The sequence below is a fragment of the Pyrgilauda ruficollis genome, unplaced genomic scaffold (assembly GCF_017590135.1).
Source record: "Pyrgilauda ruficollis isolate IOZ18807 unplaced genomic scaffold, ASM1759013v1 scaffold88, whole genome shotgun sequence".
In the NCBI taxonomy this organism is placed as follows: Eukaryota; Metazoa; Chordata; class Aves; order Passeriformes; family Passeridae; genus Pyrgilauda; species Pyrgilauda ruficollis.
Genome location: NW_024530821.1, coordinates 1665515 through 1680705, shown reverse-complemented (window position 1 = coordinate 1680705; position 15191 = coordinate 1665515). Strand labels below are relative to the sequence as shown.

The window sequence follows — 15191 nt, the reverse complement described above, 5'->3', positions numbered from 1 at the left end:
TGCCTTATGCTTCCCTGCGTGGAATGCCTTACAAAGATAAAGGTGTGTGCTCAGTGAATAAACAGGATACAGCAAACAGAAATGCCTGATGAACAGTGAACCATCATTTGCATCTCATCGCCAAGCAGAAGCAATTTTAGAATATTAACTGTGCTGGGGGATACAAGATAATCAAAAGTCTCACATGGGGGAAAATATTCAAAACATATTTTCCAAATTCATTTAGAAGCAGATCAAACAATCTGATTCAGTAAAACTTTATTTTTTCCCTTCATCCTTCCCCACCTTTTTATTTTTTTTAATGTGAGTGGATGGATCACCCTCCTCTAAAACACCTCCTATAAAAGGAAAAATATTTGAATAATGTGTGAATCCTGCCACAAAATAATTGAGCATTCAGGTCTAAGGTGGTTAATCAGACTTGATCAACAGGGTGAACAGAATGTGTTGACCTGATCAATATGGAAAGTGTAATGCAAAATGCTATTTTTTTTCATATATGCACCTTGTATTGAGACAGAATCTTAACTAAATCCAAAATCTATTAAACCTAAATCTGGACTAAGTCTCAAAAACATCTGAAATACAGAGATTTAGTTACTTCAAAATAAAATGTGTTAAACCAGAATAAAACACAATAAAAAAGCCTCAGATCATGTTTTTTATGTAAAGTTCTTCAGTAACCTGTACGAGATTTACTAAAGTAAGACTGCAATAAATACATTTACAAGGATAAGCAACATCATAAAAATCTCATGAAAAGTAAAAATGAGTTGTGCAGGAGTATAAAATGAAATTACAAATGTTAATAAAGGCTTTATGAATATCAAGTTTCCCACATATTCTCAGTGGACAAAAGTGGGGCTTAATGACTCCAGCAAAAGGCACATTTTGATGCCACAATTAAGTTTTTGATAGTTCCACTCTGCAGAAATGGAAATTCTGGAATCCAGCACAGGCTTCCCTGCTGGACTTTTGTGAAATGAGATGCTGATTACACATATTCATTTTCTGGCTCAGTAAGCTCCTCGCAGAGTGCTCAGGAGCTGTGGTGACAAATCCATCACCTCACAGAGCGCACAGTGACAGCCACACAGCCCCACCCCAGCACAGCCCTGTGCAAGTTCAGAGCAGCCACCAACAAGGAAATCAATAGGATAATGTTCTGTACAGTTCTGGGCAGTGAGATGGAGAAAAGGGATAGAAAAAATGATATATTACATTCAATTTTATACCTTCCTTTGAAGCTTCAGCATTCTGATGGCCACGCCAGGAACAGACAACATATGAAGAGCTCCTGACTCACAGCAACTGAGTTGACTCATCCAGAGTGTGTGTTACCTTTGTATCTGCCAGCAATTCAATGTGAAATTTGCAACTAAACCTGCAGCTCGGACTGCCAGCTCCACAGCACAATTGTAACACGACTGATTTTCCAATGAAGACTTCTTTAAACAAGCCTCATGAAACTCAATATGCAACCAGCCAGTGAATCCAGACCCAACAGGCTGTTAACCTGAAATGATTTTCTCTAAAACAGGTAATTCTAAACTAATAAATGCAACCCTGCTGATTTCTGCCCTTTCCTGTAATAAAAACACACAAATTCAAAAGCTGTGTCGGAGTCAAGGGTAAAGAAAAACCTGGAAGCAGATGTTACCATGGGAGCCTTAAGGAGCACTGACACAACAATTGTAAAAGCAAGGACCTACTTAAAGAGCTTGGCAGAGAAAATCAAGGACCACCACAGAGTGTGGCCTGAAGAAAGGCACAACAACCTCTGGGTTAAAACTGCAGTGATTTTTAATTTTGTTTTTTAAAGCAAAGATTCTGAAAAGAATTTAAGAGGACCCAGGTCTTATATCCAGGAAGAATAAGGAGGAAGGAAAAAAAAAGAGAAGAAATTATCACAGGACCTAGATTGATGATCTAATAACTAGATTTTTTTTTTTTTTTTTTTGGCCATGGGAGGTATTTGAAAGAATAGACAAAAATGGCCAAATGGGATCAGTAAGACAATCCTTCATAAAGTCACTACAGGAAGCTAAAATCTGAAACTGAACTTCTCACACCCTCGCCTCTAATGCTCCAAAACTGCTTTCCTTCACAAAATTCCAGTCCATACAGACTGAGACCTTTAATATTTTCAGTTGTTTTCTTTCCAGTTAAAAAAAAATTAATTGTACTTTCTTGACATGCAATTCCCAATTTTTATAGGTATTCTGGAACAGGATGGGACCTGGGGACAAACCCAAGTGATTGGTGAGAGCAAAGGGCTGGAGGGGAGGAGCCCAGGAGGACGAGGATGTTACAGAAACTTAAAGATCTTTTGGGTTCCCTGTCCCAGAAGTCTTGTAGCAAGGGTTGCACAAGACTTTTGAAGGATTTATCCCACTTCAGGGCAAATCAGCTTTAATAGCATCACTGTTAATGAAAACGAAAACTCATAAAGCATCTTCATTTATTGCCTTAATTTTTGACATAATTGGTTTCTAATGTCTCTGCTGACAAAAGTATGTATAAAACCACTCTTTCATTATATACAAAACTCCCACAGCTCAGTACAAACTGATATTCCAGGCTTTCTATCTCATTTCCATGAGAGATGGAAAAGATCTGTGGATGTTTAACGTCTTAGTTGGATAATCCAGGGCTGGTGCTGGGTTGTAAAACCAAAACAGTCACAAAACACAGAAAAGAAATGAAAAGTACTGAAATCAAGCAACCAAAAAAAAACCCACAAAGCCCAAAAAAAACCCACAAAAAACCACGCAAAAGACAAAAGCACAAACCCCACAGGCAGCATTTCTCACAAACTCTAATGTCTTCTGACAAAACTGCAGGGCCAATCACTTGAAAAAATAACACAATTTTGTAACTTGATTGTATCAATTTTACTCTTGGACACTTTCACTTCAGTGAAAAAGGCTGAGAGGTGTGCAGAACAAATGCATTACTAATCTCTCATTAAAGCTGTATAAAATATTATGCAGTGATCTGCTACACTGAGCTCAAAATTTCAGACTTCAGTGCCATAGTGCTTAGTAACTTTTATTCAGTAAAATTTAAACACCTGAAAAAGCTCTAGGATGATGATCACAATAATCATTTCCACTCTTGCACCTTGTCTACTGCTAGAAGAAACTTAATTTTTGAAAGAGACCAAATCCCCTAAAGACCAGTACAACTACTGACATTTCTACCAGTGTCAAAAACCATCCTCCTCACCTTTTCTTTAATGAAAACCTAACACGACTTTCTACACAATATTCAAAACAACTAAAATGTAAGTAGAGAGGTGGACTCACAGAATGCCCTTTGAGAGGGTGAAACAAAACCTGACAGACAATCAAAGGTGGAAGCTAAAATGTAAGTAGAGAGGTGGACTCACAGAATGCCCTTTGAGAGGGTGAAACAAAACAAGGTGGAAACACAGGAAAGCCCTGAACAAAGAGACTAAAATCTCTAGCAACCAGGTACCAACCAAAATATAAAAATAGAAGATAATGTTCCCAATTTCTTCTTGCTGGCCAAGCAAACCAGCAGGGAAGTAGAAACTTCTGTCTGCAGAGCTGTCTGCTCACAGCCTGGACTTTCTTCTTCTGTGCTCAAACACAAGCACAGTTGTGGTAATTCACTTGTGGGGAATTTTGGAAGGAATTTGAGATGGGACTTCTGAGCTGGCTTTGATGATGTGGTTTATTTTCTTATTTTTTTACATAGGTAGGAAGGGTGAGTTCAGCTCACATGGTTACAGCGTAGTTCAGAAGGACATAAGACTTCTGGCTACATGACGTTTTAAGGATTTATTTACTAATAAAACACTGCTAATGAGGATATTTATGTTTTTTACATAATCTTTAAATACTTTGTCTTATGGACTTATGGTACAGTGTAAGCTTTTTTAGCTAATCATGCTGTGGCACACAAACTTACAGTACTGCATTCTAATCTCTTTGTTTACTTTTGCAGCTATTTCTTTTTTTATATGTATTTTAAACTCTAATCTTTCTTCGAATTAGCTTAACTTGTCTCTGCTTTGAACTATAAATCTACATTCTTACTTCTTGCACCTAACTTTGGAAGCCTTTTCCAAGGTCTTAGATCAAATCTTGTGTTTAATTCTAAACTTTGGCTTGCAGGTCCAAAGTTCTGAGAGTTCTCTGCATTTCGGATTCCAACACACAATTAAATTGACTTTCAGGAACTCTTAAGGGTTGCAGTAACACCATTAAAAATATTCTGTGGATGAGAAGGGTCATGTGTAAAGTGGCATTGGAATGCTGTTGAATTCAGAAACTCCAAAACGAAGATATCTCTTTGCCAGTGGATTTAATCATCGTATCAGTGGCTCAAAAAGAAATGTTTATTTTACAGGGCATGAACCGTTATAAAATTAACTCACTGATCACAGTCAGCACTACAACAAGGGTACACCTGCATGTTTCCAGCTACTCTAGCAATTATTTCAGTTGTTTTAGACAGGAACTGCTCAAATAAAAACCATTTACTTTTCCATGAAGGGTAAAAACACTGCCACGAACTTTGTTAATCCGCAACACTCTAACAATCAACAATATCACACTGCACATATGTGAAAACACAGAGTCCCTTGGCCTAAAAAGAAATAAAAAATATAAATATTACATGCTATGGAAGCATTCATAAAGAACTTATGAGGTGGAACATAGGAATGAAGCAGATTTAAAGGATATGTACTGAGAAAACAGAAAAGAAAGAAGAAAAAGAAGATAGATATCTATCTATATCCATTTTAATATCCATAGATACAAATATTAAAACAGATATAGGTGATAGGCCACATAAGCATGCATTTCCCTCAAATTTTTCCATCCTTGTCAAGAAAGTACAAAACTACCTGCCAATTAAAGTATTTCAAGCAGAGCAGTAAAAGCTTAATCACTCCACACTAAGGGTGTAGATATATGTAATTCCCTGGGAAAAAGTTGAATACATTAATACATATTCCCTGGAAGCAGCTCCACATTCAGAAACCATTCAGCACACTGGATTCATTATGTTTTTACATGAACACCTTCCAATGGAAGTATTTATTATTAGCATAAGCAGATACAATACATTTTCATTACTAGGGAGCAAGATGAAATGAATCAGAGAAATTAATTCCTGTTGCAAATCTGGTTTCTCCAAAACCCTTCTCTGAAAATGTACAGATTATTATTTGTACAAGCAGATAAGGATTTAGAGTAAGAAAGTGCAGAGGTGTCAGCCTTGTCCAGTGGTGAGTCCATCCTGGAGCTGGTTGGAATTGGCTCCAAGAGTAGGGAAGCTTCCAGCAGCTTCTCACTGAACCCTGTAGTCCCTTCCCTTCCAAAACCTGGCCATGCAAACCCAATATTTTTGGTTTATCCTTTTCCACATTACCAGTTTCTTAAGTGAAAATTAAGCTGTATTTCTTAAAATTTCACATATAATCAATTTTGTCTATTCTCATCTTTAACACAGGTTTATAAAGAACAATGCTCACATTAAGTGTCAAGGTCACTTTGTTATGACTATGCTTTTTTTTGGCTAAACACCATTTTATTCATGAAGGAAGAGAGGAAATTTGTGCAGATAGTCCTTTGTTTCACACTGACCCAAGAAACTGAATGATAATGAAAATTCTAGCACTGACTTCATTTAGGATATTAAAAAGACTTACTTTAAAAACACAGATATCTTCAAAACAGAAAATTTCTACTCAGCAGAGAAATATTCCTTATGTAATCATCAAAGGTCATCTGCACAATATTGAATTAATCTGTGTTGAATAATCCAAGCATGAGTTATATATCCTTAATACCCTCATTATAAATTAGTAAAAGGTTTGAAGTTTCATCAATGAGTACCAAAGCACTACAAGAATACAGAGAAATAGACTAAGAAAAAAACTCCATTATATAAAGGGGAAAATATTAATCATCCCACTGAAAGAGACAAGTAAAAGAGGATATTTCTTCCCAATCTGAGCATTTGCTGCTCAGACACAAAATATTCAAGAACACCAACCACTGGTGAGCTTGTGAGAAAAGATACTGAAAATTAACTTACCAAACAGGAAAATAAATATGGTAATTTACACCATGTGCTTGAGGCACAATTACACCACTTTCTTAAGGCAAAACTGCATCTTAATTTCTCTGGCTGAAAATCAAGGTCATCTTTAAAATACACCAAAAGCTCAGATATCTCTAGTTACAAAAATTATAAAAAAAAAAAAAATTAGTTTCATAAAACAGTCAAAATTATGAAAAATCTACTTGGATCCATTAAAGGTTGCACACCCAATGGAATCAATATTCCAAAAAAATTCAAAAAGAAAACAAACAGAAATCAAGCCCAAAGTATCCATGTACCCATGCCCTGAGTCCTCTGAACTGCAAATAAATTAGTCAGTGCTCAGAAATACATATTGAAGGGCAATGGAACAGAAACTGCCTCTGCTTCTCAGAACACAGATCATTAGAATTAGGTTAATTAACACCTCAAAGCAAAATCTTGTAATTAGGGTATTATTTTTGTAATTAGGATTATTTTCTATCCTTTCCAACTTTTGCAGACTGATGTCACACACAGCTAATGAAGTTAATGAAAAAGAAGAAAGTAAGATTTTCAGATCACTCTGAAGAATGAAGCTAAGATGGATTGCAAACTTCAATATCCAAATTGCTCCCGAAGTCATTAGAAACATACATATTTAATCACAGAGGTGCTGTTCTAGTTTCTCTTTTCCCCAGCAAATCTGATCGATGACAGAAAATAAGCAACCCTGTCACCCTGTTCTTCTAAAAAAAAACCCCAAAACTTAGAACTGCTTTTCAAGCAAACTGGGAAAAAACATCTAAAAATGCAACTAAAGCAAATTTTCCCTCAAAACCTTTAGATGTTCCCCTTCTACAGGGATGACCCAAATTAAATCAACAGGATTGTTAAGAACCTGCTGAGTTGTGGATTTGGGGACATGAAAAAGACTCATCCCTGCTTCACTAGACCTCTCTATATATCTTCAAGGACATAAGCAGAAGAAGAACACTTAAATGATTAGATTGATCTTCTTGATTAGAGTTTGGAAATCCCAGGCAAGAACATTTTCTGAAAAGTCCTCCATTAAAGCTGCCAGAAAACCATCTGCAGGAATAGAACTGGGTTAGAAAGCTGTCTAGACGAGTTCCAAAGTTACTATTTCAGGAAACAGGATGGAGACAGGATCAGGGACCTCCCTGGGCTCCAGCAATGAAACTGCTCGCACTAATTCTTCCCCACACTCACAGGAAAGAGTCAGCCAGGCTGGACAGGGCTCAGAGCAGCCTGGGATAGTGGAAGGTGTCTCTGCCCAAGGCAGGGGGCTGGAACAAGGTGATCTTCCAGGTGCCTTCGAACCAAACCATTCTGCAAAGAAAATTATTTTGTCTGTATCACAAAAGACAAAAACACTTTCTGGTAACCCCGAGCTGCTAATAATTGCCTAATGATGAAGAAAATTGAGGAGTTATCCAATGCATGGAAAATCCAGCATTTCATACAAAGAATTACAAATTAGAGCAGGTTCATTTTAGCCATGAGCTTTTTCAGTCACAGCTTACTGCACACCCAAGATGCTCCCAGCACAATCTGCATTTCCAGCTACGATACACCAGTGACAAATTTTCTCACCATCTTTCCACACTGGCTGGTACAGCAGGAGAGGAAAAAAAGCAGCCATCATATTGCATTGCTCTGAGTTAAGAACCATCATTCCATAAAAGCAGAACATGGGAGTAACGGATGAATGAGTCCTCCTTATTCTCCCTGAAAATGCCAACCTGCACATGCACAAAATTAAAATTACAAACACACCCATAAACACCTCTGAACAGTGAGTAAAATGGGAGGCCCAGATCTTTCAGGACACTGCATACCAAAAATACCCTGCAGCTTTCAAGCACGGCAGAGTAAAAATAGAAAAAAAACCAAAATTTAGCTAAAGGTTCTTCTAGACAGCACAAAAAGTCTCCATGCTGAGAGGATCCCAACTAGAGCTGGCACAGAGGCACAAATGTTACTGAAACAATGGTAAACAAGAAACAGGGATGGCCAGAGTGCAGCAGATGCCTCTCTAATGGTTGAAAAAACATCCTGAAGTAAAAAATCAGCTGGCAGTGTTCAGTTCAGGAATTATTTTAAGCAGTAGTACACAGTAGAGACTTAGGGCAAGAGCAAATGGCACAAATTGTACCATGGGAGGTTTAAATTGGATATCAAGGAAAATTTCTCCACTGAAAGGTTGGTCAAGCACCAGAACAGGCTGCCCAGGGCAGTGATGGTGTCCTCAGCCCTGGCATGATTTAAAAATTGTGTGGACGTGGCACTTGGGGACATGGGTGACCTTGGCAGTGCTGGGGAACAGTTGGACTGGATGATCTTAGAGGGTTTTTTCAATTTAAACAATTGTATGCTTCTATAATGCTGGAGAAAGAAAGGAGCATTCTCTTCCTATTCAACATAATGACTCCATAGAAATGTTTGAAGTTCAGTTTCAGAGAGAAAAGTTCCATTTTCCTTTTGTCATACAATTTGACTTTGTCTCCCTGACACGGATCAGCCATCACCTAATCCAGGCACAGTCCAAGCTCCCACACTCCCAGAAAAACCACAGATTTAGGACTGCTTTGGCAGAAAGAGCCTAAACAAGAATTAGTTCCACTACTGGGAGAATAGCCCTGTTCAGGTAAAAAAATAATAATAATACTGACCTAATATCAACCTTATTACAAAATTGAATTGAGCTTGAATGATCAAAAAATAAACCTTTATAATTCATTTTCCCTTAGGTCTGTCTTGAAGGCAACTTCAGCTGAATCCAGCTACCAAATAAAGAAATTGCTGGAGAATTCAGTGCAATTACTAAAACAAGTTCAACAGGTGTCAGGCACAAAGTGTTCCATTACCCACCTTCTCCCAAACTTGTTTGAAATTCTCCAACCCTCCAAAAGTAAAGCTGTGGTTCAAACGCATCTGACAAGATTAACAAATAATGTTTTTCTCATGGAAAAGAGCACACCAGATTTAGGGTTCAAATGCGATAAAACCAAGGTTCAACAAATGTAAGTAATATGCAGTTAATTGGAATTGTTGGGAATACAGTTATGTTTATATATTTATGGCAATATAAAAATTTGCCCATTTTCCAAACACAGAGTACAAGGAATTGGATTAGTCCTAAGTCCATGAATAATAACATCAGCCATGAGTATTATGATTTTCTACATGAACAACACCAAATAAAACTATTTGGAATTTCACCCAATGACTTATTTATTTCATAGGCAATTAATTTTACTGAGTGATGCTATTATTTTTAAAAATGCAAAATCATTAATCAATTATTTTTGTCTGCCTTATGATTATTACTTCCTTTAAGATGCTGTAACTGGCATCTTAAATTCATTGGGAAAAACCCACAAAACAAGCACTGCAATCAGAACTGTCTCTCCACAGCAAATCTAGAAGGACAAAAGTGTGCCACACTGAAGGAAAACAGAATCAGTCACAATCTGCAACAGGAATGCTCACCATTATTTGTGCTGTTGTTAAAACTCTGGAATAATAAGTAACAGTCCAAAAATGTAAAGATCCTAAAAGGCACAACTGCTGAGTGGTTCTGGTAATAAAGGCACAGTGGTAAAACAGCTACAAGGCTGAATATTTAAAATTCCTAGGCAAAACTAATGAAAAGAACCACAGACTGACATTAGAAAATTTAAATCTTAGCAACAGAGCAAATCTCATTTTCTCATCTTCAAAAATTTGACACAGCTCCTTCATCTTTTTAGCTCTTTGTACTTACATGATTATTTTTTGGTGTTTTTCAAAAAACAGTTGCATGGAAGCTGGTGGCTTATAGTTGGCAATTATTTCTTTTCTCTTCTTAACATATATATATATTGCATTCATATTCATATTTAATTACCACTCAAAACCACCAGCAACAAAAAAAAAAATCCCCTGACTCCTTATGGATAACCTCCAAAAGTCTTATTTTTCAGCTATACATAAAATATCACGTAATTGCAGTTAAAACCTTCCTAAAAATGTAATTCTTTTTTCTTAGGAAAACCACCCACAGTCTAACAAATAAAATTGCAACCCACTTGGTAACTATGCAGGAAGGTGAGAGTAATAGGCAGCAACCATCAAGAATATGTTTTAGTTATATATTTCTTTATAAGCATGTAATGGAATTAAAAATTACAAGACTGATGGTAAACAAAAAAAAAAAAAAGGTCAGGAAACAAAACTAGCAATAAATACAATTACCTTATGCTTTTAGCTAATTGTGACACTAAAGCCAGAGAAAATAAACACATTTCAATTAGTAATTTCAACCGAGTGGAGAACAGAAATTCTAATGATTTTTTTCCAGCACATATTTCTTAGAAAATCCCAGTAATGGCAAGTTAATAAATGGCATGGCAGGCCCTACTGCTCCTCTTCCACCATGACAACAAGCACTGGTAACAGGGTACCCCAGCCAGCTCCCATCCTCTCACACCTCTGACAGCCACACAAAGTTTTAATTAGTCTGCTAGTTCAGGGCTTCCTAGAATAAATGCAATTCTGTCATTTCTAATACATTCTCATGATCAGTTAATGGATTTTTGGATTTATTTTTTTTTTTTTTGCCTCCAGCTCAGACAACCTTCTTGTCTTACAATTTCTTCTAAATCAGTTCCTAAGTTATCCATATTTTCTCATCTGGAACACTAATGAGCTTGTCTAAAATTCACTTTTAATGCACCATTCTCCCACCCTGACTCACTGAGGTGTGTTCTTTGTCAAACCCACATCACATTTCTGCATTGCTCTCTGAAGCATCAGTAGAGACCAGTGGATGCACCATCACCTGGAAATCTGTTAGTCATGTGCCTATACATACACTGAGTTCAGAGTCTAAATTCACAGATACAAAGGACTAAATTAGCACTTTTGGAGCCTAAAACTTGTGTACAACAACTTCCAGTTTTTCCAGCATTTTCCAAAATCATACACAGCATGGAGAGCAAGAGGGTACTCTGATTATTCAAATGCAAATGCCAAAATGAAACATGAATTTGTCCTGCTGGCGCTGGAAATCACAGGATCAGGCAAATTTTGGCTGTAGGGGATTCAGGATTTAATCTGCTCCAAACTGCTGGTCAAAATTCCTCTACAACTCCCTGAAAAGAGGTTGTGTCAAGGTGGGAATTGGCCTCTTCCCCCAGAAAACCAGCAAGAGAATGAGAGGGCACAGTCTCAAGCTGTGCCAGGGGAGAGTTAAGTTGGAAATCAGGAGGAATTTCTTCACTAAAAGGGTGCTCAGGCATTGGAACTGCCCAGGGAGCTTTGGAGTCCCCATCCCTGGAGTGTCCAAGGAAGGACTGAGCGTGGCACTCAGTGCTCTGGGCTGGGGACAAGGTGGGGACTGGGCACAGGTTGGGCTCGATGATCTTGGATTTTTCCAACCTGATTCACTCCATGGAAGTAGGACTGCCTTCAAGGGCTGCTCTGGAACTTTTGTCAAAGTTCTGCTGCATTTTGTGGCCATTAAATCTCTCTCTTCTATCCAGTGACCTGTTTCAGTGACTTATGGAAGAACTTCCCACCTCTAAGATCTCCTTGTTAAGCTGCTCATTTGAATCCACAAGTGGATTTCAGAGCTCAAACTGAATGGGATTAAATACCAATACATTTATCTATTTATTTATTTGCCAAGATAAAGTTTCCAATTAGATGTTCTCTCTCTCAGGAAGGAAATTGCTTTGAAACTCTTTAAGGAGATCCCAATCTTTGCACGTGGCATCTTGTGGAGGCTGCCACTGCACAGGCAGAAGTAAACCAGAGATAATTCCTGACCTGACCAGACTACAAATGCTATTTCAGGCAGAGAAAAAAAGCCCAAAAAGTCTTTAAAACTGGGATGATAGTTAACTTATCTGAGAAAAAACAGAAAGAGCAGCTGAATAGCCTCAGCTAGAAATGCAACAGATAAAGGCAATCTGAAGGTAATACATTTTTCATCACTTGGAGCTTTCATGATTACATTTGTGTGGTGCATAGAACACGTTTTAGTCAAACATATTCCACTGGAATCAAAGTAGAGGGAAATAAGCAAATCTACGTATTTCCCTAATACAAGAAATCAAATTACATGTTCAAAAAGGAGGTTTTATTTTATTTATTTATTCATATTATCTAGAAGCCTATGAAAAGAAGAAATCGGAATGGAAAAATTCATAAAAGCTGAATAAAACAATAGCCTAACATTTCTCTACCCTCTCTTGACAGCATTTTATTTTCCCTAGTCTCCTTGACACACTACTAAAATAGAAACACATGGTTGCTCATCAAAATACAATCTCGGGAACATGAGTTTTTATCACTGAAGAAATCCATGTCCTGTAGCTCAGCTTGTAATTTCTTGATTTACATTTGCTCAAGCGTGCTATCATACAAAGGTGTAGCTGAGCCCAAAGTAAACCCAGCACCTGGTGAAAATGTGAAGCTACAATGGCACTTCTGAGCTGATGTTTTCTCTTCTCTGGGTAAAGCAGGGGAAAATAAAGCAAAAGGAGAACAGGAAATTCCTCACAGAGGACCCAGGAACTTGGGTTTCACAACAGAGTTTGGTGAACAGCAGCTTTACTTGCTGATGCTGATCAGTACCAGAGTAACAGAGAACTGGCAACCTCATTTTCAGTTGGTTTCACAGTGAATTCAGGATTTTAGTCTGTCTTTCATATCAAAAACAAAATTATAGGGTTTATAATGGAAGTTAATTACCATGTTACCACCACGTGGAATGAAAGAACGAACTCTCTCTGCCTTGAATCTGTAAAGTCATGCACACAGTTAGAGACTTTCATGTCCAGAATAATTTGTAGAGAAATAACATAATTTTTTTTCAAAAACAAACAAAAAAAAAAATACAACCAGATATAATTTCTTTGGGAAGTGTCTCACTGAAAGAGCAGAGGAACCATACAGAGACATCATTCTGGGGGAATCAAAGAAGCAGCTTTCCCTTATTAACAGCAACTCAGAAACAAAAAGGCATCAGGCCTCTACAAACACTCTATAGTGATGGCAGCATGAAATGAAACAGGTTTTAATAGTTTCTGTAATTTGGATGGTTGGTTTTGGTTTGTTTTCATTTTGAACCTGTCTTTCATGGTGAAATAACGAACCAGAAGTGTCTCAGTCAGATCCCTATCTTTGACTGACTGTTTATGAAGTTTCTAAATTGCTTTATAAGACAGACATAAGTAAATAGTTGTTGCTACTGTATTCCTGCTCATATTTTGAGACTATAAATTATTTAGAACAAGAGTCTCTAAACATGTTTGAACAGAGCTTTCCAACAGAGATCACCAACAAAAACTGCTCATGTTTTTATTATCAAATACTATTAAGATAATTATGTAAAGAGAATAAATACAGCATCAGGCTGAAGGAAGAAACAAAACAAACCAAAGACACTTGCCTGGGTAACAAGTGGCTCCAATAGTCTCTCTACTGTGAGAGTCCTGATTTCCAAACTTTTGGGGTCCCATTTCAAAATGATAGGTGACGTTGCAGAAGTCATACTCCCTGGAACAGATAAAATTACACAGCATGAAAATTACTGCAATATCCACATACTGCATAGCATTTATTCAAAGAACAAATTTATATAGCCACATATAAAATACTTCTCCATAATCTTGCTGGTGTTCCTCTACTCCCAAGAACTCCCAGGAGCACCACTGCCACATCCAATGGGTGCTTAGATGTTTATATTCCAAATTATTTTTACTCCTGTACCTCCAACTCCACAGCAGATGGGTGTGTCCTGAAGGAACCACATCCCAAGGAGGGCACAGGCAGGAGCAGGTTTATCCTGAAGGACTCCATCCCACAGAGAGACCCCAAACTGGAGCAGGGGAAAAGTGTGAGGAAGTTTTATGAACTTACTGCAACCCTCATACCCCACTACACCACTCAGCGTGAGAGAGGTGAGGAACTGGAAGAGTCAGAAGTGAAATAAAACAAATTCAACAACTCTGTGCAGATTTTTGAATCAAACTTCCCCCACAGTATTCAGCATTTCTTAATTCTGCATCAAGAAGAGGAGTATTCATCTAAAGACAAAACAGATTCTCCAACCACCTTCAGCTTAAAAGCTTAAACAAAGCCCAAAATGAAGTCAACAGCAAATTGCTGTCATTTTATTCACCATTTCAGGTTTTCATGCAATTTTCTAAACACTTGATTTCATTTTGGAAATTTCAGATACAGAGAAGTCCAGCTGTCAGGCTGTAAGAAACATCCAATGCACCTCATTGAGCTGGAAAGTGATTTAAGTATTTAGTGACAAACAAAGCCACATATAAATTAACTTGTCCACCAAACCAAAGAAGACAGAAAAATCTAATAAATAAAAAAATACTTATTTTGAAATAATTCTGATTTAAATATTTCGCTTTATTTTAAAATTATAATGAAAAATTAGAAGTCCTGTACTTAATAGGTAAAGACAAACCAGTAACATCATATTGGATATCATGTGAGATTCAAGTCAGGCCCCTCTGTATACAATATCCCAAAAGTTTTAAATTGTTTTCTTCAGAAAACAATTTTAGTACTTTTAACTTAGTAACTTTGGTATTTTATCCTCGTATTTTTAATCAATAAGCTATTTTCAGTACTAAAATTTACAAATAAATAAACGAATTAATCACCACTGTAATTAAGGGAACAAAATCAAAAGAAATTCAGCTATTGCTCCTTGAATCACAATCCACTTCATGAAGCATAATTCAGTAAGGTACTTACTCAGGATTTAGCAGCATTATCCAGTATACACAAAATAAATTCTACTGCTCTACTCAGGAGAGTGTTGTGAGGAATCACTATCAATCAATATAAACAGGCTGGTGAGTCTCTGCAAAAGATTCTCACTGGGTTTAAATACTTGCTCAAAAAGAGAGGCATATCAGAACTCCCTAATCAATATATTTATAAATCACATATAAAACCACTATTAGCTTCCTCTCACTTGCAAACATTTGGTAACAGAATTATCAGATAATATCTAGTGAGTGCTAAAATCACTATTATTTGGTTTCCACTCTTCCACAAAAACCCATTAGGTTTCATGTTTTACAGTGCTG

The 15191-nt window shown here is 37.1% G+C and overlaps 1 protein-coding gene across 1 annotated transcript in view; it reads right to left on the bottom strand.

Annotated features, from left to right (window-relative positions):
- The window catches only part of LOC121364719 (catenin alpha-2), a 401992-nt gene extending 388368 nt beyond the window's left edge, over positions 1 to 13624 (bottom strand). The window contains exon 1 of the mRNA XM_041488185.1: positions 13523 to 13624. Within this exon, the coding sequence (XP_041344119.1) occupies positions 13523 to 13624 (102 nt within the window). The remainder of the gene's footprint in view (positions 1 to 13522) is intronic.
- Between the last annotated feature and the right edge of the window lie 1567 nt (positions 13625 to 15191).